At 38.7% G+C, this 24,910-nt stretch overlaps 1 protein-coding gene across 1 annotated transcript in view; it reads right to left on the bottom strand.

Moving 5' to 3' along the window:
* samd14 (sterile alpha motif domain containing 14) overlaps positions 1–24,910 on the bottom strand; it is a 181,211-nt gene that overhangs the window by 57,309 nt on the left and 98,992 nt on the right. Inside the window, exons 3-6 of the mRNA XM_043675132.2 lie at positions 23,665–23,822; positions 22,786–23,122; positions 12,948–13,041; positions 3,112–3,189 (exon numbers count right to left, since the gene is read on the bottom strand). Of these exons, the coding sequence (XP_043531067.2) occupies positions 3,112–3,189; positions 12,948–13,041; positions 22,786–23,122; positions 23,665–23,822 (667 nt within the window). The remainder of the gene's footprint in view (positions 1–3,111; positions 3,190–12,947; positions 13,042–22,785; positions 23,123–23,664; positions 23,823–24,910) is intronic.

Genomic DNA, 24,910 nt, shown 5'->3' with positions numbered 1-24,910 from the left:
GGCTCCAAACCTTATTCCTTTTTGCATTCTTTTATTATATATAAGCCTAGAATAGACTTCATGCAATGTGCCAGTCTTTTCTCTTAATTGTTCTTTGTATCTCGATAATACTTCTTCAGCCCCTCCCTCCACGGCTTCTGATTTCCTCTTTGTTCTCAATTGTATTTCTGACCTGGTATCTGTTGTAAGTACACCTTCTTTTCCTTGTCTTATTGCTATCTGCTTGGTTTTCCAAGATGCTCCAGATTGGTTTGTCCTACCTTTTACCTTTTGAGAGATTACACCTTGACTTCCCAGAACTATCTCCTGTGTGAATGTAGCCCATTGCTCAGTTACAAGTTTTCCTGCCAACTTTTCATTCCAGTTTGTGCTACCCTTCTCTGTTCATCCTCCATTGAAAGGGGCTGTCTGCCAGTTGTTCTGTTCTTACTCTGGATTGACCATTGTTGTTCTCAAACATCATCCCAAACCTTATTGATTATTGTTGCCTAAATTGTGTTTTACTGTAACTTGATCAATTAGCCCACCTCATTTCAAAGAACCAGGTCTATCAGTGTATCCTTTCTTATATAGGCTGTAGGAAATTGCCCTGAACACAATCCAGGACCACTTGCTTCTCATTCCCCCTTACGCTATCAGTATCTGACAGTAAATTTGGATTTTTAAAGTCTGTATTATAATTATTCTATTATAGAGGCATACCTCTGTAATTTCCTACAGATTTTTTCCTCCACATCTTTGTCACTAATAAGCAATTGAATTAAAAGAAAAATAAAGTTGCTATAGTCTTACCAGACCATATGGCTATTCTCCCATTAGAGAGGGATGATTGGTTTAACTTGGTCATCATGTCTCAGAAAAGGGGATAGGTTGAGAAGGACAGTTCTTTGTAATGACCTCAGTCAGTGAAGGAAATGAATTCATGCTGTTGGTGCTACTCTGCATCCCCATCCAGCTGCCAAGCTGACTGCGCTAACCAACCCCCTTGGCAGTCGACAGACTACACTGAGCTGTGTATTTATACCCTTTTGTTCCTTAGCTTGAGCCAAATTGATTCTTTCCCTATACTCCATTTATCCGGCATTGTGATGCTCTCCTCAACCAATACTGTGATGCTTCCACCTTACCTTTCTTTTACTGTCTTTTCTGAACAGATTGCACCAGCATTTTCTGTTTTACTTTTAGATTTCCAACATGAAACAAAATGAAGTTAGCTACAGATCACATGATGCAGTTGAATGGCAGAGTGAATTGAGGGCCTGAGGCCTCCTCCTATTCCTATTATTACCATATTATTGCTATGAAATAAATACTGGAATATAGAGAAGCACAGCTTATAGCAGAGATGAAATTACTGAGGTGAATGTAATACTCAGTGCATTGAGATTTCCAATCTGATTTATTTTAGGAAGTTTACAGATGTTTAAATGTTAAAATGAAAGGAGTGTGGTAGCTTCAGTGCATTTGTGGATTTCAATACCTTTTCAATGAGGATCCCATCCCAGAGACAATGCATTAGCTTACAAACTAATCCATTTAGAATCCACGGCAATAACCTTTACAAGCCATACATTTTGTATTCACAATGTAAAGCTGACACATGATTACATTTGTGTATATGCTTAGAAAGCTTAACAATTCAAAAATAGGCAAAAAATGACTTGATTAAATTTAATGATTTCAAACCATCACCTTTTATTGTTTCATATCTGTGAACCAAAACAAAACCTTCAAGTTGACTTCCAATAAAAACTTCTATCTAACATTAACTCAGTCCAATCACTTTTAGGTGTTGCTTCACCTGTACTGTAATTTCAAAAATATCTAATTCTAACAAAGCATGAAGCTAGAAATGACCACTGGTAAGGACTAAGCCTCAATAGGTTACCATCACATTCTTCTATCTAGTATTCAAATGGTTTGATTATGAATGTCCCCCATGCTACCCATAGATTTGGTTGACTGGCAATCTAAAGTCACAGCAGGAAAGTAAGCCACTACATTTGCTGAATGATTGATGAACTGGCAGTTTCAAACACTAGTTGATTTTTTTATTTAATGATATTACAACTTTTTGGCAGAAGTATTTTCAATTCACCTTTTATTCTTCAGTAATATTATTTAATTTGTCAAATTAATCTTTCCTTTGAAGAATTATGTCTTTTTTATTATTAATTCCATTTAATATTAATCTATGACATAATGCTTTATATCTTTGATTTCAATAGATTTTCACTTTAGTTTTATCATGGTGTAAAATAGAATAATTAAGAACTTGAAACTTTATAAGTATTGTACACAAGGAAACAGCAACTTTAAAGGTGTCATTTACCCAGAGGATTGAGCTATTCACACATATGGAGCTTAAGCCAGATGTGTGGGATTGTAATTCTTGAAGACATTATCAGGAATTGAAATTTCTTTTTCCGGATTCTGATGGAGTCGCACTTAAATTCCAACATTTCTGGTTTTAATTCATAGCAATACATGCAAGGTAGTTTACCAAACTTAAAATGTACTCTATTTACCAGCAATACGTAGAAAAGGAAAACTTGAAAGGCTGAATGTTTTTTTCAGCATATGAGATTGAAGTGCTGATTCTATAATTCCCTTCCATTTGCGGCATGTAAAAAGTGGGAACATGACAATGAAGACTTCCATTCTGCATCAGGTTCTCTCCTGTTAGAAAGACAAGGATTGCCAAACCTATAAGCTTGCCCTGAAATCTCATTCAATTGAAGATTAATCTCCAAACTAATCCTGTGAGCAACCTAGGAGAAATATCACTGGAGCAAATTGTGCTTTTTCTTTCTCATTTTCTTTGAGTTCTTTTGCCTATTTCACATATGGGGAGGGGAGTAAGGCAAACTGGCAATCAAGGATCACCTAATTGTGTACAGGGTTTGTTTTCCCACTGTCATAGGAAAGTGGGTTGATCTAAGGATTCACACATCAATTGATCAGTGATGGGAGTGAAGGACAGGGCAGTTGGAGGTGAAAACCCATGGTGTGAAGCTACCCCAAGAAAGGCTCTTGAGTCATTCTGTAACCTCAATATATCTTTTTATGTCAGAAACTATCACAGTTCATAAAGTAAAAGTTTGATTTTACCTGCTACCAGTAGACAGTCTGTTAGCTGTCTTCTCTGCTTTCCTTCCTTTTGAGGAGGAGGCTCTTCTTAACTGTACCCTGTAAATGGTGCAGGCATTTATTATAAAACCAAAGCATCATCATTTGATTCTCTCAAGGTCTATTAATGATTTTTCTACAAACCGTTAGAAATATATCGCTTCCACTCAATTGAGTTTTATATCATAATTATGGGATCATGGAAAATCGCAGGATGGATGTCACTCAGTACATTCTGCATGTACTAGCTCTTCCAAAGTGAGATCTGATTTACTCATTCACCTGCTCTTTCCTCATAGCCCTGTACAATTGTTCCCTTCAAGTATTTACACAATTCTTTTCAAAGCTTCATTTGAATTTGTTTTCAGGCTGTAAAGTCCAGATCGTGCCAGCTTACAGCCTAATTGTCACCTCTTTTTGCAATCATGTTGAGTCTGATTTCTCACCTTTTTGCCAATGGATCCAAGTCTTCCTTATTTATCCTTTTAAGGCTATTCCTGATTTTGAGCATCTCTATAAATTGTCTGTTAACTGATCCTGCTTGAAAGGAAACAACTGCAGCCTCTCCTTCCAAATAGGAAGTCCAATCTGTAAGTCCTTCTGCACTCACTTTAAGGTCTTGATGTCCTTACTAAACTGCAGTGCCCAAAATTGAACATAGTATTGTAGCTGAAGCCCATTCAATGTTAATAAAGATTTTGCAGAACTTCCTTATTTAAAATTCTGATGGATTCGGCCATTGTTGATTGTCAGTCTGTAATCAAAACAATCAGCAATTAGTTAGAATCCATACCTATCTAATGGCTATAATTTACTAATATTTGGTTTTAATCCTATTTTCACAATGCAACAGATGGATCGTGTGTGTTTGCCGTCAAGGTTGATGTTGTATCATCTGTAGCATTGGACAAAACTTCTACTAACAACCCAAAAATCTCATTTTTTAAGAACAACCTTCTTAATATGTATTATCTATTTGCTGGAGTGTTTATGTGAAGTCTATGGTGAAATCTATAAATTAAGTTGTCCCTAACAAAATTTGTTGATTTATAGATAGAGGAATTCTAACCTCAATTATTCAGAATCACTGCTGGTGGCCTTTATCATATGATAATGTTCATTGGAAACAGTTTTAAAATTATTATTCGACTTCCACATGATCATGATTGTATATATTCTTCTCTTGAACTATCTTTATACCTCCATTTATGACTTATTTCTGTACTTTTATCTGACCATTTATTATCTGAAACTTTCTTGCCCTATTTCACATAAAACTTATGTTTTATTTATTTTCAGCATTCACATATTCTGGTCAAGTATTTTTATTGATAGACTTTCTAATTTAGTAACATTTTTTTCAACATTTTTAATGCCAAAGTAATGATCCTTTGTTACTCCTGAAGCAAATAATGAGCCACTTAACCAGAATACATTTTAATGATGCTTCAGTATTGGGCAAGGAGTTGAAATGGAAAATGTCAAACCAATCTATTCACATATAGAGGCATTCTTAATACTGCTGCTCAAGAATGAAATAATTCAGTTAAAGATTTAGAGAAGAAAATTCTTCTTGTTGGGAGAGTTTAAGCAAACAGAAGTGAATCTCCATTCCATTTTACACTCCATTTATAATTAATTTCCAAAATACAGTCCTTGTTAATACATCCATGCTAACTCCTATGTTATAATGTCACCATGTTATAATATAACCATATTACTTTAAATTTCAATTCAAGCCATTTCATTTATTTTCAACCAAAATTAAAGAAAAGACCAGATTTTGTTTTCAAAATCCAAACCATTAACGCGGTACACTCCTTCTTTCTGCTTCTCCCACTTCGTTTTCAGTTAGGAGATTCTTTTTGAACAACCTTTTCCATCTCATCCTATTGGATCATTAGTTCCTTTCCAATCCCAATTTGTTTAATTCACTTGCCACCATGTTTTTCCATCTGCCCTTTAGACCACCCATTTGTCTTCCTGTCCCATCCTCATCACTCAGCTCACATTTCCCTCTCCCTCTCTCCGCAACAGATGACCATGCAATTTGAATTGATTTACTTTATTTAGGGCTCCCATAATCTGCATGGAGCCCCCTGATATGCTAGATCATGATTTTGATCTTTTTCTTTACTCTGCGTGCATTCATTTCAGCATCTGCATCTTATTCATGTCCTCTACTTGTTCCTCTTTTTCTGCTGTTATCCATGTTTCTGAATTACATAACAAGGCTTGACAACATCTTTTAAAAAAAATCTCAGTTCCTCTTGACTGAATGCTTTTGCTGAGATTTTTCTTCAACTGCAGATGAATGCCCTGAATTAATTTTGCAGACATTCGTGGTTTTCCAAAAAAGCAGTTTCCTTGATTTTATTGATTTTACTAACTACATTAGCTTTGAAACACAAAGAGCTTCAGATTTGCATTTGTGCCTGTTAACTATAATCAGCTCAATACTACATGAAAGGAAGTCTCAATGTCAAACAACCACACAGATCAGCAGCATTTATTCATGCCATCATAGAGTTGTGGCAGCATTTTGAAAACTTGGTCACCTATGGAATTTACTTTTCAGCATCATCTGAAGGTTATTGATCTGCCAGGAACTGTGGATTTTTGACATTCTCTTCACTGAACCTTCCATTTTCTTTATGTATATGGTGGGGCAGAATCTTGTGAGGGTCTTAGCAATATGGGCTGTGGCTGGATTTGTGCCAGAATTGGACAAGAAGTCAAGCCAGGCCTATCTCACCTCCACTGTGCCTTGCTCCTCCTAACATCACTCACATCTGGCCTAGATCTTATTCTTAACCAGCTACTGTGCCCTGGTGGTCCTTATGTTCAAATCTATGATTGACAAATCTCGAGCTTTCTACCTATGGGGTCTTGATCTTAGAAAAAAAACCTAAAGTAGCCGTCAACTGCCTGCCTGGCACACATACTGGCAGATCATCCCAGAAAGAGGCATTGTGGAGATCTCATCGTCAAGGCCCCTGTGACTGGCACTAGATTCTATCCAACACAAGAAAGAGGAAAGAAAAGTCTTATGTTTCCATAGTACCTTTCACCTCTGTGAATGTTTCACAGCCAGAATTCAATTTTTTTTTCAGAAAAGTAGTAGCTGCCAATTTGCAGACAGCAGGATCCCTCAAACAAGAATGAAGTAAATGACCAGTTAATTTGTTTGGATAATACTGCTTGAAGGAAAACATGCACATCAGCCCTCATAAAACATGATTAATGTTGTGAATAAAGCTACAGGATGGCAAAACCACGTTCAGTGGCTGAGTAATTGGTTTAAAAAAATGTTGACATGTCTTGAGTATTTGTAAGTGTTATTTATGAAACTGATCACTAGGTTTTATATCTGATTGACATAAATCATTAGCATTCTTGGTTCCATGCATGCATACACCAGATGTGAGGTTGTGAAATGGTGATAAATGACAGAAAAACTAACAAATAAAAGTAAATTCTAAGCAATCAGACTATAACATAATTTTGCTTTGACTATTTCAACGATTAAATAGCATGTAAACCAACATTATTGATTTTATGGAAATAGGGATTTTTATGTTTTTGTCAGTAATAAGTGGCTCATAAATATCTCCAATATCCTTCACAATAATACACACATATATATAAATATAAGATTATTTATGGCACACTCACATCTAAGAAATTTTCAATACTAGATGCCTATTTACAGCTCCCTCCAACAGGATTTTGCAAAGATCTGAAGCACTTCCTTCAAGTAATGAATATTTAATGCTTGAAGAAAATGGAGGCAGCAATTTACCACACGAGGGAATACACTGTGTAATCCAATCTTCTGTACTCTTCATATTTCTTTCAAGATTTTCTTTTGTTGCATGCATAATTAGTAGAGATTGTGGAAAGGAAATCAGTTATAACTCATTGCAGGGTCCCTAACCAATGGCAATTCCACCAAAGGTCCTGAGGATGGCCCAACATTGGTCCTCAGGCTCATTAATATTTTCTTTCTATGAGCTTATTAAGTCTGTCATGCCTCAACAGCAGCGTGGCACAAATACAGTCTTGGAAAGCAATGGAGTGACAATGTGATGATGGGCAACTTTCTTCTCTTCCTGGCTGCACTAGATTGTAATTTTTAAATTTAAGAAGCCCCCACCTTTTGGTAGGATCTTTTAATTTGACCTTTGTATTAAGATTCCATAGAGAAACAGGTTTCATTTGCAATTGCTCTGCAATCTCATCCAAATTCTTTAAGAGGGGTTATAACAGTCAAGAGACCACCCTTTTACCGAAGTAAAGTACTTAGTGCCAGTTATTGGTGATCAAGGTAAGTCTATACACAGAGATCAAGCAGGGATCAGGCATTCATTAGTTGGAGCTATCTATTTGATTACATCAAGGGATGGGCCAAGATCAATCCTCGGGGGTCAGTGCAGTGAAAGTCAGGGATTATCAAAGGCTACTGTTGTAGTACAGAAGTCACTTGCGGGGTTCAGAGGCAGGATGGTGGGATGGGTAGGAGGCAATAATTGTGAAGGGAGTAACTCAAAATTGCAGGATGGGAGAGACAATAATGTACTGGAGGACATGTGTTCTTGCAGTGGTTGAAGATCTCATGAGCTGCACAAGGGTAAGGAGCTGAATTCATCTCCCCATGAAGAGTATAGATTCACCAACATGCCCTTATATGCAATATTGCCTTTCATAGCTAATGTGAATGTTGGCTGTAAGGGATGAAAGTTTCATAATCCTACCTTATTTCCAACTCCTTCTGTATTTGCATGACATAACTTCTACTGCATACATCACAGTAAGGTCCTCTAAGTCAAACGTCCATGTGGAGACATCCCTTAGCCCTCCTTATTGTAGGTCACCAAGTCCCACTGTATCAAAGACTATCTAAACCATCATTTCTGTGTGATGCAAATGCTGACTGCTCACATCACTAAGAACTCATTCTACTTCTGATATGCCCCACATAGGTTCATTGCAACTGTTACCAATGTATCCAGTCATAATAGGGGTTATCATTGCTTTGGCTGCTGTGCTATAAATGGGAAGAGATTTTGAAGAGGAACAAATGCACCAGCAAGCCCAGTACTAGCAGCAACCTGGAACAGCTGCTAGTCAGTCTCCACATGAATCAGTCAGAGCTGAAGGTTCCCACAAGGTGTGCTGGAGATAACAGGAGGCCCAGAGTCTATTGCCATCAATGCCATTGTCTCCAGGTGAGTGAGGTACAGGAGGGGAACTGCGATCTGGATAGGTAGATGTCCAACCTATCCTGGTGGCCAAAGTGACACATTTGACTAATTCCAAGGATCCAGTTGATCTGTGTGGATCTCATAACCCTCAATCCATAAATCTATCAAAGCTGTTATTGATGCAATTTGCGTGAGATCACATCACTTCATTTCATTTCACAGTGACGATGTTAGTGCGACAGAATGAGGCGGAAGATGAAGACATTGAACAAAAGAAACATTACATTCACCATGACAGAGCAAATTAACAATGGGCAACATAAGCCAGACAGGACTTGGTGGACATTCGGTTCCAACAGCTGTCAGCTAAGTGCAGTGATCACTAATCGATTGTAAAGTTGTAAGACATCTTATCGCACAGTGATATTGAATTGAATTGGATGATTTATTGTCGCTTGTATTCAACAAATAAATGCAGTGAAGAGGGTAATATGTCGCCATGCTCCGCCGCCATTTTGAGTTACAAAAGATATTAAGATATGAATAAAATATAGCTAAAAACAGAGTTCCACCTCCCTTCTTGTTCTCTACTTGACATCGTTGTGGAGGAAAGGGGGAGAAGAGGTGGTATGTCTCCACAACATGGTCTTTGCCCATCAACGCTCCAGGAATCCCACTCCAGGTTGCCCTGCTCCACCATCAGGGGCACCACACTGGGCCTACCATGCTGCCACCAATGCAATCACCACTCCCCTCGGTCTACTCGGAGTACCAATTCGGGCCTTCCGCATTGCTGCAGCTGACCAATGCTGACTGCAGAGGTTGCCCTGCTACTGTCACCATCTTGAAAACCACCTCCACCACCACTGCCTCGAGTCCTGTGCTGGGCCCACCAATGTCAAAGTCGCCACGCTCTGGCACCATCTCTCACAGCTGGGCCCATTCTCGCTGCCATCACAAGCTCTCCCAGGTCTCGCTTTCCTTAAGGAGCCAACACGTGCTGCCTGCACACGTGCTCGGGAAGCTGGGCCCGCTCTTGAAGACACCAAAAAGGCCTCCAAAACAGAAAAAAATGAATAAAGGAAGAAAGCAAAAGGAAAGAGCAAAAGCAAAATGCAAAAATAAAAAAAACAAAGAAAGCAGAGAGAAACAGACAAACCCCAAGCCAGGAGCTCGTACGCAGTGTCAATACTCCGCCACCATCTTGGACCAGGTACTGGCCCTACTTTTGATCCAGGAGGCCTTTGTTCAAGTCCCATCTGCTCCAGACGTATGTAGTAACATTCCTGAATGGGTTGATTAAGAAAATATCTGTAAAGTTGTTGTGGATAGAAAGGCAAGTCATCCCTGTCTGTCCCCAGGAGCAAGTGCAGCTTTCATTCATTTGCTTTTACCTTTGCTTCAGTTGTTGTTGGAAAAAAAGTGAACATTTTCAACTATTTGATGGCTTTCCAGTACATGATGCTTCCACATTGAACAATGGGAAGAGGTTATGCTACGATGGGCAATAGGGAAAAAGTGAAGAACCCTTAGGCAGGGTTCTAAGATGATATGGCACAAAGGATGGTTAACCTGTGTAGCTTGATTCTTGCAGTTTCAGCTCAAATAACATTTGTCCTTGACATGTTTTGATGTAAAATAGCACTACATTTACAAATGCACGCTAATATTAGCAATGAAGTGGCATCTAAGTAATCTCAGAGGCATAGTTTTCTTATTCCAACCCCCCACTACATGCACTGTAGAGGGCAGCTGTTAACTGGCAGTTCTTGACCTGCTCTTGACAAATGGTGCAAGCCCCAGGAATGGGAGGTCTGGGTAGAGGTGAATACTTCCACCATTACTGAACACACTACAGTACAAGTGCAGCACCATGGAGCCATGAGGCATCCATCATGGAATAAGCTGTGGAGAATTGCGTGAGATGACCCATTAGAGGTCATAGAGAGAAACTCTCCATGAAACTCCCCAAAATTGACACGTAGCTGACTTCTGATAAAATTCAATCACTTTGTCTATGCTCCAATGACTCAAGGAGTTTGAAGCGATAACTAACTTCTAAAACTGGAGAAATGTGAGCAGCCTCACTTAGGATAAATGAAATCACTTGGAAACTACTTGAAGACCAAACGGGTGATATTGATTCAGTTACCTGTCATACATTCCTCCTGATTTTCATTTCCATATAAAATAAAATTGCACCGAAAAGTTTGAGTTTAGTCATTGAAAGCTTTAAACCCAAACAATTGAGTAGCACATGGCAAGTCTAATAAAAATAAGTTTAAAGAATGGAAGATTCCTATGATTTGGCTATGATTTGATTATGTGGGATATAGCTGTAATGGGCACTTAGAAGTTTGAAACCAAGTAGGTATTGTAATATAAAATTGTTTTGAAAAATGGTATAGAACAGATGGTAACAAATTGGGAGCCCATGTTACACTTGATGTTCTTCTCCATTGAAGTTTGAAGTGTCTATCAGGCAGAATGCACAGTAGGCTGGTGGTTCACTGATTGCTTGCTATAACCAAGTACCCAACAAGAATTTGGCAGCCATTGTATTTTTGCAGCTCCATTCTAACATTCTAGTTATTGCAAATTGGAAATTAGTTTTGCTGCAACTGACTGAGGTTTGTCAAAACCATAATCACATACATTGGAATTTGCCACAGAAACTGAACACTTTTAAAAAGAAGTTCAAACATCAGTTCACAGCGGGAAGAATTTAATCAAGATTTCACATTTTAAATCATTTGCGGTAACAACCAAAAACACTATTAACTGAACATTATCTTTGGAGGCAGTCGGAACCTTAAACCATAAAATGGAATATCTTAGCCTGCCCAACAAAACACACTTCACAGGGTCACTTTGTACCATTCTTAATAATATAGAATAGATTCCCCTACAGTGTGGAAACATGCCTTCGGCCCAACAAGTCCACACTGACCCTTTGAAGAGTAATCCACCCACAACCCATTCCCCTACCCTATAACTTTACATTTACCCCTGACTAATGCAGCTGACCTACACATCCCTGAACACTGTGGGCAATTTATGATTGCCAGTTCACCTAAGCTACTCATCTTTATGTAAAAATTCAATTTTCTCAAAAATAATACAAAATGATTGTCAGCACCCAAGGGTTGATTTCTTTGCATTCTTCGGCCAGTTTTTAAAGTGAGGTTTTCTGTTTCTGGGGACTTCCTCTCCAAAGCAAACTCGTTGACTCTTTCAGCCTCACTTTAACAAGTTAAGAATTAGAATTACATTTTTATTGTCACGTATACTCAAGCATAGGAATACATGAGTACGGTGAAAAGTGTACAAGGTCGCAATTCTCTGGTTCCATCTTGGTTACAAATCCAAAATTGAAGAAATAAAATCCAAAAGGACATGAAAACATCAAGATCTTAAAGTCTAAAGCCTTGTCTTCATGAAGGTGTTTGGAATGCTCAGCTACTGATGTAGACAACTAGGCCTAGCCATGGCCTGGAGCCTTGTATCAATTGCTGGGAGAAGCCGTGTTCTTGTTGCCGCTGACGATGCCACTGTGAGCTCCAATCACCAGGAGGAGCTTTGCCACCGCTGCCGACCCTGAACCCTGGAAGGTGCTGCTGCCATTACGCTCTCACTGCTGATGTTGTACTGCCGCCTCCTCAAAATGCAGAGAAGGTCCCAGGAGGCTACTGTCTCTGATCCTGCTGCCACCTCCTCCTGCTGGGAGGCTGTTGCCATGCCAATGCCGCCAAATTGCCACAAAAGGCTTTTAAGCAATGGAAAAGAAGGAAAAAGAAGAGAAAAAGTAAAAAGAAGAAAAGAAGGAAGAAAGCAGACAGGAGTGGATGAGCCCCAGGCTCAGCCCTGCTACTCTGCTGCTGCCATCACCATTTCAATCTGTGCAAGTACCTGAATTCTGGTATGGTGAACCTTGCAGCATCCTATTGGCCTCTCTCCAAGATCCAGGCAAATGCCAAGACAATTTCTGTGATACTCAGGAAAGTCTATAATTTAATCTTCAGAAAGGTTTCTTTCCTAAGTAAATATGAATCACATCGGCCTGACATTTAGGTAGAAATGCTACTTTGAAATCCTTAAGAACCCAGCTTATTTTCATCTTGGAACTAGGTGGATCGCTTAAAGCATATTTGCTTACAGCCTAACATTCTTATTGTCTTTCTAGGACTTTGGAGACTCGTGGTCTCTGCTGTTAACATAAAGACAATTGTCATTGTCTCGAGGTGTAAATATCTTGTACTTTCTTCTTTCTGAAGTAATCAATGTCATTTTTTGATGTCCAAAAATCAAACCACTTAATCTCACGTTTTGGCTGGGTTTCATCACTGTTTACATGAACACTTAAATTTGAAGTCACACTCACAAAACTCAATCATGTTTAAACGCTCATGATTATTATAAATGTGAAAGTAGAAGACTGTTAGATGATTGAATAAAATGGGCATTGTTTGTTATTGTCTTCTGTGCATTATCAAAATGGCAAATTATGGATTAAAATGCTTAGATGTTTACAATGTCTCCATCTTCTTTGTTCTGTTGTGTTACATAAAAAGAGCAAAGATTCATTATTTATTTTGTTTGAACTATGACACCTACCCAAGGTCCAAAAACTTCCGCCTTGTTTTTCTGTCCAGGCCTACTGTGGGACTTGCTGGTTCTGCTGGACTTGTTTCTTTGCTCTCCCCTGAGCCTGTGATTACAAAATTATACGCAGAATTATAAAACATAAAAGACACTGTCAGTCATTACCTTTCCCCACTCGTGTCAGTGGTTTTATTGCATGTGTCTCATTTTCACAGCAGTGGGCATTTAAGAAAGAAAACAAAATAGAAAGTGCATAACATATTTGCTTTTTTGGATTTAAGTGAATTCCATTGAAATGATCGTAAAACCTTGTCATTCCATCTAAAGATTAGACAATATATATCAATAGATGCTGTGTCTAAGCTGGACTGCAAAGGTCCGTATATCTGTCAATCTTCATTCTTACTTAGGAATTCATTATGGTGGTTTTCAATTAATGATGGTCAGTGATTGCTAACTTATTTTTGTTTTGTCACTGAATCTGAATTTTGAATTCAGAAGCAATTTGAATGCTGTTGTTTTATTATAATCATTCAGCTGACTGACTGTCAAAGTCTTTAGTCATGGAACATCATGAAGAAAATATCATTTATTTTTGAGTTAGGCTGCTGTTCAAATGTTGATTAGAGCAGATATAGCAATCAACCCAGAAACTTCAAATCCATGTGATCACAAATCTGAAATATGAAGGCAAAACACAGCAAAAATTGTCAACTGAGACATGTTCATGATCAGGAGAAGATATGCCTTAATCTTGCATGTGTACTTTCATGTCAAAATCACTGAGGTGGAATAGGTCGATACTAACATTGACTGCTGTTCAAAATAGAAGCCTCTGTGATTATGCAGCACTGAGATGAAAAGGAGAGGTTTTTTTTAACCCTATCAATCACATCTTGGAGCAATGGAGAAGTTTGTAGTGTGTGCTTTATGATCTTTATGACTAAAGTAGTACAAAGGATAATGTTTTGAAATGTGATGGATGTATGCCTTGGAAATTAAATACCATTTCCCTATTCAGTAAGCTGAATGAAAATTCTAATACCCTGCTACATTTTTTTATTACTGCTGCCACACAATCCATTGTGAAGGATTGTTCATGGTTAGACATTTGAAGTTTGTCTTCAAAAGTGTCTGAAGTGAGTAGGAGCATTATACTCAACGAAGTTTTCATACGTATTGATCAGCTGGGTTTTGATATACAAAACAAAGTGTCAAAAGCATCAAATTTTGATTGAAACAGAAGTTAACTGACACCTGAAACTGAAACCTACTTAACAAAAGCTGAATTAAGCTAATTAAACCTGTTTTTGTGTCATTCAGCAGCTTTTCTGCTGATCTGAGAAAGCAGCCTCTGTGCATCATTCTTCCTGTGATTTTTTTTAAAAATCAAATGGAACTAATGCTGTTTTCCACCAGAAAATTCAGTCAAACAGTTGTTGAATCAAGGGAAAAGGCTCACCATGTTTAATTCAATGAAACCAACTCCTTTAATGTGATGGCACGTTCATAAAGCCATATTTCCTCATACACTGTTGGTTTCCCAGGGGCCAATGCTATGAAATGCAGCAGATGGGAGGACATCATGTGGCTTCCATCCACTGTTCCTTTATAATATCAGAGTGCTTGTAAAATCCTACATTAGCTTCTTGAAAACTATCAACATTTGGGAAACAAGGCATGAACAATGAGCCATCTGTATAAAATAATTAGTGACAATTGTAACATTATACAACACAGATTAGTATAATTTAATGCAAAATCTGCCCTTACGTGAAACCTGTTATCTAAAAGACATTAATCTGGCTCATTTCTTCTTTTTTTTGCAAAGTAAACAGTGCTGGCCCCAATGCCATTATTGTTGTGTGAATAGACTATTTGGCATAATAGTGTTCTAAATGGGGATGGCACGGTGGCTCAGTGGTTAATACTGTTGCCTCACAGTACCAGAGATCCAGGTTCAATTCTAGCCTTGGATGAATGCCTGGATGGAGTTTGCATGTTTTCCCCATGTTGGTGTGGGTTTCTGCTGGGTGCTCTGGTTTCCTCCATAATCAAAGATGTGCATGTTATGTTGATTAGCCATGCTAAATTGTCCTGTAGTGTGAGATCAGGTGGAGTAGCCATGGACAACGTGGGGTTATGTGGATGGTGTAGGTCAAATGTTATTCAGAGTGTTGGTGCAGGCCAAATGGCCTCTTTCCACACATTGGGATTCTATGACCGGAATCCACTGTGACTTCATTAGGATTTTCTGTTAGGCAATAATGTATTGTATGTGGAGTATTGATGTTAACAATATTAAAGTCTTAACTTGCAGTTTGGAGAATAGTAAAATTAACTGTCGTCAATCTTCAAACCTCCTTCTTCAACCTTCATGTTTTGCAGGGATAAGGGCAGAACCTTTCTGCAGATCAGGCCAAGGAGCAAGGAGATACATTGGATGTCATGTCAAGTTTACATCAGCAAGTCCATTATAAATGCAGTTTAGAAAATGTTGACAAGATGTACATATGGCAGCAAGGTCTTAAATTTATTATAAATGCAATATATTATCTGCAAGTTATGTATAATGTACATACTTGTTAAATAACAGTGTAATCTGATTGAACAAAAATATAGGGAACAAATAAATGGGTATCAGTCATAGAAAAGAGATAAATTAATGGATGAATAAATAAGTTTGTGATGTGATCCTTATTAACATGTCCTTCTTTCTATTTTATGTTGTGTTTTCTCCTTGTGGAATGCTTTATGCTAGACATGAAATGTGCAGGCCAAAGCCATTCTCATTCAAGCGATGCTTCTGCATGTGTGAGCAGTGGCCCGGGAGTGGAAGCTGGCTATTTAACTTTAGGAGATCACAGCTCCAACAGCTTCTGTTCTCACTCAGAATCCACACACTTCCACTTTATAACAGGTCTCACTATCAAGAAGCAGGCTCCTTGACTGCTCAGCTCTGCTCCCTGACTGGGAGCACTGAAACCAATTCTGGTACCTTGCTGTGATTAGCTACCTCACACAGGCTGGAGACTGAGGCTGGGCATTCTTACTCTGCATGGGTCAGTGTTTGAGAAGTGGGAATACAACGCTGTCTCATGCGACAGCACTGATTTCTATTCAGAGCAAATATTCACTTCCAATGTTATTGACATTTGTTTGTGAAGATAACATTTACTTTCTACTTAATAGTTCCTCCCAATCCTCCTTACCTGATGTCCCATGATATACAAGGCAGGTAAATGCTATAGCTGAGAAACCCTATACAAATATCCCTGCTGATACAGTACATTCTCTTCCTTCTTCAATACTACTTCTTCTCCTTTAAAATTTATTCCATTGAATTTGCAATGAATAAATTCCAATTCAAATTGCCGTGAGCAGATTATTGGGGCAGGATTTTCTGGATTGAAAGGAAGTGCCAATGGCCAGGATTGTAATTAGGCAGCAGGGCATCCTTGGGCAAGTTTCTGTCAGTAACCAATTGATGTTTGGCAGCAGGAGAGTGAATAATAGATCGTATTTGGGAAGGGGTTCTGACAATAGCAAAGGAAGGGCAGGCCATAATCTTCAACTAGGTTTCTGACATAAAAGGCAGTGGGAGGGACAACACAACAAACGAGCTTGTATAGAAATGGCTTCAGCAAGAAGCTGGTGGATCTGTGGAACTGACACAGAAAACTACGAATGAGCAGTCTTTGAGAGTATTTAAGACAGAGACGGACAGGTTTTTGATTAGAATGGGGATCAAAGCTTACAGGGAGAAAGCAGGAGCATGGGGTTGAAAAACATATCAGCCATGATCAAAAGGCAGAGCAGAGTTAATGGATCGAATGGCCTAATTATACTCCTATATCTTATGTTCTTATGGATGGAGCTATTGAAGGGGTAGTTCCAAGGTGCAGTGATGGAGGTGCTTCTTTAGGTGGTGGGGAGATGGCAAGAGATGTAGGTGCCTGTGGATGGAGGACATGGCCTCATTCAGCATGAATAGCCAATGATACAACTTAAAGCCTTACTGAAGAATTCAATACAGTATCAAAGAAATATAAAGTTATAAAGACTGGCTAATAAAGGAAATGCTGCAACATTTTTTAGTAAAGAGTCTATCAAGTTCTACAGTCATTCAATACAGAGCAGCATTGTTGAGTGTGCTTTTTATAAAAACACAAACATAGAGGGACTCTTACTTTACAGTCCATTGATGTTTGTCAGGCTCTGTCAATTTCAATGTCTAATATCAGGTCACTGGAAAGCCAGGTTTAAGGCTTGTCAATGCAATAGTATTTCTGACTGACCAGGTATCTCTAGTGACATGACTGAGGGAAGTCAGTAGTCGCAGAGCAGTCACATGACCGTGAGATAGTCCCACAAGAATTTCAATGATATGGTACAGTCTGGCAAGGCAAGTGACATTCATGGTAGCCAGCTTGCAAAGCCACATGTCATAAACAGCATTTATATGATGTGAGGCACATTGGCCAATTCATACACAGACATGACCAGAAACCAAATGACTCATACTCGAGATGCCTGGTCAGTTTCTCTGTCTCCTTCCCTTTTGGAATAAGGAAGTTATATTTCCTATCTTCCAATTGAATGTAACTTTCTCCAAATTAAGGGAATTTTGGAAAACTGAAACCAATGTATTAACTCTCACTAATTATTTTTCTGAAGGCCCCACAATGAAGTCCATCAAGAATCAATCGCTTGTCAGCCTGTATCTCCACCAATTTACTCAGAGCCATTTTTCTGTTGCGATTTTCTTGAATTCTTTCGTCCCTTCCACTTCCTAATTGATCACAGCTTTTAGGATGCTACGTATATCCTCTACATTGAAGACTGATACTAAATATCTGATACAGAATAATTAAATCTTCAATCTCACTTTATAGGACCAATGGTCACTTTATTAACACATTTTCTTATTTATATATTTGTAGAAATTCTGACTGTTCTTATATTTCTTGCTAACTTTCTCTCATTTTCTAATTTTTCCCACTTCATTAATATTTCTTTGCTTTTTGTAAGTATTCTGTCCAATCTCCTGGTCTGCTATTTGTCTTCACATAACTGGATACTTTTTCATTTAGTTTGCTATTATCTCTAACAATTCTAGTTAATTACAAAAGCTGGGGTCCCTTGGATTTTTTTGTGTATAGAAATGTATGTATTCCGTGTATGCTAAAATATCTTGTTTAATGACCGCCACCACATCTCTATTGCCTTATTCCTTAACCTAATTTAACCTAATTTGCCAAATCATTTTAGCTGGCTATATTTTGACACCTTTATTGTTGTCTTAATTTAGATTCTAAGAAAATAGTCTGGGACCCACACCCGTCTCCCTCAAACTGAATATAAAACTCATTGAGTAATAAAGGCATATAACATAGTAGAAACAGGCCCATCAGCCTACCATCTCAACACCAAACTACATAAATCCCATTTACCTGCACTTGATCCAAAGCCTATTATGCCCTGGCATTTTAAGTAGCCAGATATTTCTTAAATATTGCAGGAGCACCTGCCTCCCCACCCTCTCTGTACCCGCAAGATGAAAAAAAAAAATTCCTCAGATCTCCTCTAAGCCATTAGCTACTCACCTTAAACTTATTCCACTGGTCTGCCATGGGAAGAGATTCTCATGATCTCCTCCATCTGTGCCTCATATAATTGTTTTCCTCAATCAAATTTCCCCTCAGCCCCCTCTGCTCCAAGAAACACAAACCCAACTAAGGGCTTTCCTTGACCCCATCTGCCAGAGATGTTTGCCCTTCTAATTTCATTTTTAACCAACCCCCTATACTCTCTATATTTTTGAAGGGCTTCCTCTATTTTCAATGTGCTCCACTGGATATATGCTTTGTTGTTTTTATTTATCAAACTTTCAATATCACTTAACATTCAGGGTCCCTGCATTTGCTGCCCTTGCTTTTGATTCTTAGAGAAACACACTGACGTTGAATTCTCATTACACTACTTTTAAAAAGCTGCTACTTTCCGAATATAGACATACCTGAAGGTAACTGCTCACAGTCTATGTTTACCAGATCTTGTCCAATGATATTGAAATTGGCCGTCCCCCAGATTAGACATTTAACTTCTACACTATCCTTTCCCTTTCCATAATGCTTTCAATCATATTATGACTAGGTGCTGCCTAGGGGTACTTTCACTATACGATCATTCATAAATCCTATCTCATTGCACAGTACAAAGTCAAGTATAGCTTCATCTCTGACCATCTCCAGAATGTGCTATCTAAAAAGCTGTCCCAAAATGATTCTCTGAATTCCTTATTGAGGCCATCTTTTCAAATTTGACTTTGAAAATTGATAATTAGATTAAAATCGCCTATCATGCCTTCCTGACAAGTTCTCATTATTTATTTCTTTAGGCTCCACCTTATCAAATGGTTAATGTTCAGGGACCTGTCCAGCACCTTCCACAACTGACTTCTTGCATTTATTGTTTTTCATTTCTTCCCAAACTTTTTCCACACTTTGGTTTCCTGAACTTAATAACAATAATAATGCTGATATCATCATTAACTAATAGAGCCACATCTCCACCTTTTGCTAAAAATTTCTCTTTCCTAAATGTACCTTATCCTTCAGGATACAAGTCCATAATCTGTATATTCTTCCCACCATCTCTTTGCTGCTAGATCATAGCTGGTACTAGACCAGATTTGTTTATTTGTATTTGTGTCTCAGTTCATCTGATTGTATCTAAATGTATGTAGCATTCAAATTAGAGTTTTAGCTTTATCCTTTTACTTTCATTGTAAATTCAAATCATTGTCTTAAGCTTGTACTCTAAACCCCCTCTTGTCTTGGACTGTTCATCATTTTTCATGAATGCATTTTCTTTGGCCTTGACTCTACACTTTGTTTGACCACATAATTCCAAATTTGATCTATTTCTCCTTTTATTGTTCAAAATCTTCTCTATTTCCCTAGTTACCCTGGTGACAGAAAGGCCCAAACGTGGTTCGAGTGGAGATGTTCACCATCATTACAGACCTCACTTACTCTGACAGTGGTGCTAATGCCCTACAAACTGGAACCCGCTTCTCCCACATCAGTTTTTGACTGCACATGCATCTTCTAATCTGGTTTGCTCTATGCACATTGGCACATAGCTCAGGTAATAATGCACAGATGATATGATGATCTTTGAGGCTCAATTTCTTCATGTGGCACCTGGATCTTCTCACTGATTATGCAAAGTTTCCTGCTTTGTCCTGCCTATGACAATGGCACGTAGAACAACTGGGCCTACATCTTCCTTTTGCAGCTTCCTCTCCAATTCTAAGCTGATTTCCTTAGCCTTGGCACTGGGCAGGCAACACTGCTGTCTGAATTTATACTCTTTGCTGTAGCATATGATGTCAATTCTGAAAGAATCGCAAACCTGTTGAACAATGGCAAAGGATGAGGCTCTTGTGATCCTGCCTTTTGGGTCCCCTCACATGCTTTATTCACATAGAGTCATAGAGATGTACAGCATGGAAACAGACCCTTTGGTCCAAATCATCCATGCCAACCAATCTAGTCCCACCTGCCAGCACCTGGCCCATATCCCTCCAAACCCTTCCTATTCATATACCCATCCAGACACCTTTTAAATGTTTCCACTGTACAAGCCTCCACCACATCCTCTGGCAGGTCATTCCATACACGTATCACCCTCTGCGTGAAAGAATTGCCCCTTAGGTCTCTTCTCTATCTTTCCCCTCTGACCCTATACCTATGCCCTCTAGTTCTGGACTCCCCCACCCCAGGGAAAAGACTTTGCCTTTTTATCCTACCCATGCCCTATATGATTTTATAAACCTCTATAAGGTCACCCCACAGCCTCCAACGCTCCAGAGAAAACAACCCTAGCAAATTCAATCTCTCCCTATAACTGAAATCCTCCAACCCTGACAACATCCTTAAAAAACTTTTCTGAACTCTTTCAAGTTTTACAACATCTTTCCAATAGGAAGGAGACCAGATTGCACACAATATTCCAACGGTGGCCTAACCAATGTCCTGTACAGCCACAACATGACCTCCCAACTCCTGTACTCAGTACTTTGACCAATAACGGAAAGTATACCAAATGCCTTCTTCACTATCCTATCTACCTTCGACTCCACTTTCAAGGAATGATGAACCTGCACTCCAAGGTCTCTTTGTTCAGCAACACTCCCTTGGACCTTATCATTCAGTGTACAGGTCCTAATAAGATTTGCTTTCCCAAAATGCAGCACCTCACATTTAACTAAATTAAACTCCATCTGCCACTTCTCAGCCCATTGGTCCATCTGATCAAGATCCCATTGTAATCTGAGGTAACCTTCTTTGCGGTCCACTACACCTCTAATTTTGGTGTCATCTGCAAACTTACTAACTACACCGCTTATGCTCACATCCAAATCATTTATATAAATGATGAAAAGAAGTTGACCCAGGACCAATCCTTGCGGGACTCCACTGGTCACAGGCCTCCAGTCTGAAAAACAACCCTCCACCACCACCCTCTGCCTTCTACCTTTGAGCCAGTTCTGTATCCAAATAGCGAGTTCTTCCTGTATTCCATGAGATACAACCTTGCTCACCAGTCTCCCATGGGGAATCTTGTCCAATGCCTTACTGAAGTCCATATAGATCTCATCTACCGCTCTGCCCTCATCAATCCTCTTTGTTACTTCTTCAAAAAACTCAATCAAATTTGTGAGACATGATTTCCCACACACAAAGCCAGGTTGACTATCCCTAATCAGTCCTTGCCTTTCCAAATATATGTACATCCTGTCCCTCAGGATTCCCTTCAACAACTTGCCCACCACTGACGTCAGGCTCACCGGTCTATAGTTCTCTGGCTTGTCCTTGCTACCTTTCTTAAACAATGGCACCACGTTTAAAAACTAAAAGCAACAGAAATCTCATAACGTTTCTTAACTGTCTTAATCGCTAACCTCTGGCTCTCTATTGAATGTTACTGTCAAATGATAATGAGATACACATGTGGTAAAAGTTTGTATAAAAATAATATTTTCTCCCAGGTGTTCTAGCTAGCCCTAGAATATATTCTCCCTACATAAGGTTGAATAAATAATCAAAAACCTCTAGCCAGACACTTGTGCTTGATCATTAGAAGTTACCACAAACTCCTCCTTAGATTTTGAATTTGAAGAAGACATGAGCAAATTACCTCATTATACAAATTCCAATCTTGTTTCATAAAACGTAGGGAACAAACATCCATTCTAGGCCTTAGGTTAATGTAATTCATGTCTTCTCTTTCACCCAGTAAAGAAATATTTAGCTTGGCATTGTTTTATCCCATCCCTTATCAGTGTTTGTCACCCACCTATCTGTAAATCTCTTCTGGTTCCAAGGCCTCTTTGGAATGTTTTATAGTACCAACCTTTGTTTATAGATTCCTGCTGACACTATCCTGAAGGACATATAAAGTTCATAAATTGTAATCTGCTCTTTACCTTTTTTTTCTATTAACCCTTCCAGCCAAATTCTCATACTTCCTTGCTGGTAGGTCAAATTTCTGTAACATACAGAGGAACCTCGATTATCCGGCATTTGATTATTTGAACTTCAGATTATCTGGCAAGATCGCAAGGTCCCGATGCTTGGCTAAACTATGTTATCCAGCATTCGATTATCTGGAATTCAATTAACCGAATGAAATATTCCCTACTCGCGTCCTTCAGATAATTGAGGTTCTTCTGTATATATTTAAAACTTAAACTTTACACTTAATGAATTGTTTTAGTTAGTCCAGATGCAAAGCTAAAAATACCTCAGTAAGAAAAGAATGGAAAAATGAGTAACAGTACCTTCACTGTGCTTCTCTGTTCTTCTCTCTCTCCTCATGTGAACTGGGGAGGTGTCAGAACTGTGGCAAGATTTGGAAGGGGAACTAGTTGGAGTCAGACCCAGTGCTTCCTGGGAGGAAGCATCAGTCAGAGTCTGGTACCGGCTCATCACCATTGATGCCTGCTCCCCTTCTTCAAACGTTCTCCTCACAATGTTAACATCAAATGAGAAGGATGAGGCTCGCTGTGAGGGAGATGCTGAAGAGATAGCCGATTCTGAAGATGGAGAGGAACCCCGCAGGGAGGAATGTAAAGGAGATCTCATACTGTGCAGTGGACTTCCATAATTATCTGTAGTCTAAATTGGAGAAATCAGAGCAATATGGACTATAAACAAAGTGCAAACAATCTGTTTAATTTGTAGAAATCTAAATACCACACTACTAGTCATTTATTACTTCATGATCAGACTCTGAAACATCTATATGCACCTCATTACCTCTCCGTTGATATTGTTTTGCTTGACTTTACAACATCCACTGAAGGTTTAGGTTCCCACTGGAGTATGGCTCCCTGTGCACTTTCCACTTTCTCATCTAAAAGCCCAGTACTCATTTATGAACATAAATAGTAACTGGTAGGACATTATTTGACTATCATGGAAGGCATCATGGCCAAGGCCAATGCTATCTTCATCTTACATCCATGCACAACATTTTCCAGTGGAGATTCCAGACAGACGCCAAGACTACAATATTCAGACTGGTGACAGACTGACATCAACTAATTTAGCACAACTTAAAACTCCCCAAATTTCCAGTTCAACTGTCACTGAATGATCTATGCCAGGTAAGGGTAGGTGCCCTTATGGTGTTACAGCTGGAAAGAAAGATCATTTACCTTTCTTTCCAGGCTGTCATCTCCCTCTGTGGAACTAATGCTGTCACGGAGTCGAGATCTGGATGGCCTCTGTCGTCTTGCCTTAACGGAGAGCTGGGCTCGAGCCTTCTGCAAACTGCTGTCAAGTCTTTCAGTCTCTGGTATCACCTCATTAAAATCTGCACCAATATGAAAATGTGTTAATGGCAGTAAGTACATTTATGGATAATATAAGCATGTAAATGTATTGACAAGGCATTAGGTTAAACCCATTTGATAAAACCTGGAATGAATAAAATTACCTATTGCATCACTTTCTTACGATAGTCCTCGAGTTATGGCATTCACATTTTTGATTACTTTCAAGCCTTTAATTGTTTTTAAAATAACTCCAAAAAGCCAGTATCCTGTCACCAAGTCATTTTTATTGACACGTGCATATTACTTGACAGTGGTCTGGCTTCCTCAAACTCAGCTCTCAGAGAGAACAGAACCTCTGACACTCCTATTTATATCTGTCAGCCAGGGCTCTCTGGTCAGATCAGGTTAACAGCCTCAATCAGGAAACTCATACTCTATGAGGACCATCTGGCTGACCTCATTACAATCACTACAGGTTTCTTTTACTTTATTCAAAAGGAATTCTGAGAGCTCATATCATCGTAAATGGACCAATTATAATACTTGGAAAATAGGAAGTACTGGCCCATGTGACCTGCCAATCCTTGATATGGAAGCAGTATAACAGGAAAGAAGTTAAATTATAGAAGCCTAATGGCATATAGGCATAAAGGTAAGCAGAAATTGAAGAGCTGAAAAGGAGAATTGAGAAAGGAATTATGTGAGAGTGCCACATAAAGATTGGCTAGACCTTTCAAGGAAAGGGATTGAAATTTTATTTGGACGAACTATGTGGCTGTGGCTGAAACTGGCACTGTATAGGTAGAGTGGAGTGCCCACTGAACCAGTGAGACTGTCTCTGTTGTAGTTGTTATTATGCAAATAATTTATAGATTGTTTGAGCTGTTATTTTCCTGTTATCTTATATTTCATTTAGTTGATTATGACTCATTTTAAAACGAAAGTTCCATAAAGTGAAAAGTTACTGGTAAGTTCTTCATATGCAGGTTGTTTGGTACATATGGGTCTTTTAGTTGATGGATTATAACAGTCTGTGTGACTAGAACTAAAATGAAAAGCTACTGTAAACCACAGTGATTTTCCCCTGAAACATTAAGAGATATCATAGTTGAGTAGATTATGGATT

This window comes from Chiloscyllium plagiosum, unplaced genomic scaffold, assembly GCF_037043375.1.
Source record: "Chiloscyllium plagiosum isolate Xiang-an unplaced genomic scaffold, Cpla_swu_hap1 HiC_scaffold_32, whole genome shotgun sequence".
NCBI lineage: Eukaryota > Metazoa > Chordata > Chondrichthyes > Orectolobiformes > Hemiscylliidae > Chiloscyllium > Chiloscyllium plagiosum.
The sequence above is the reverse complement of the archived record's forward strand: the minus strand, read 5'-3'. Positions and strand labels throughout refer to the sequence as shown.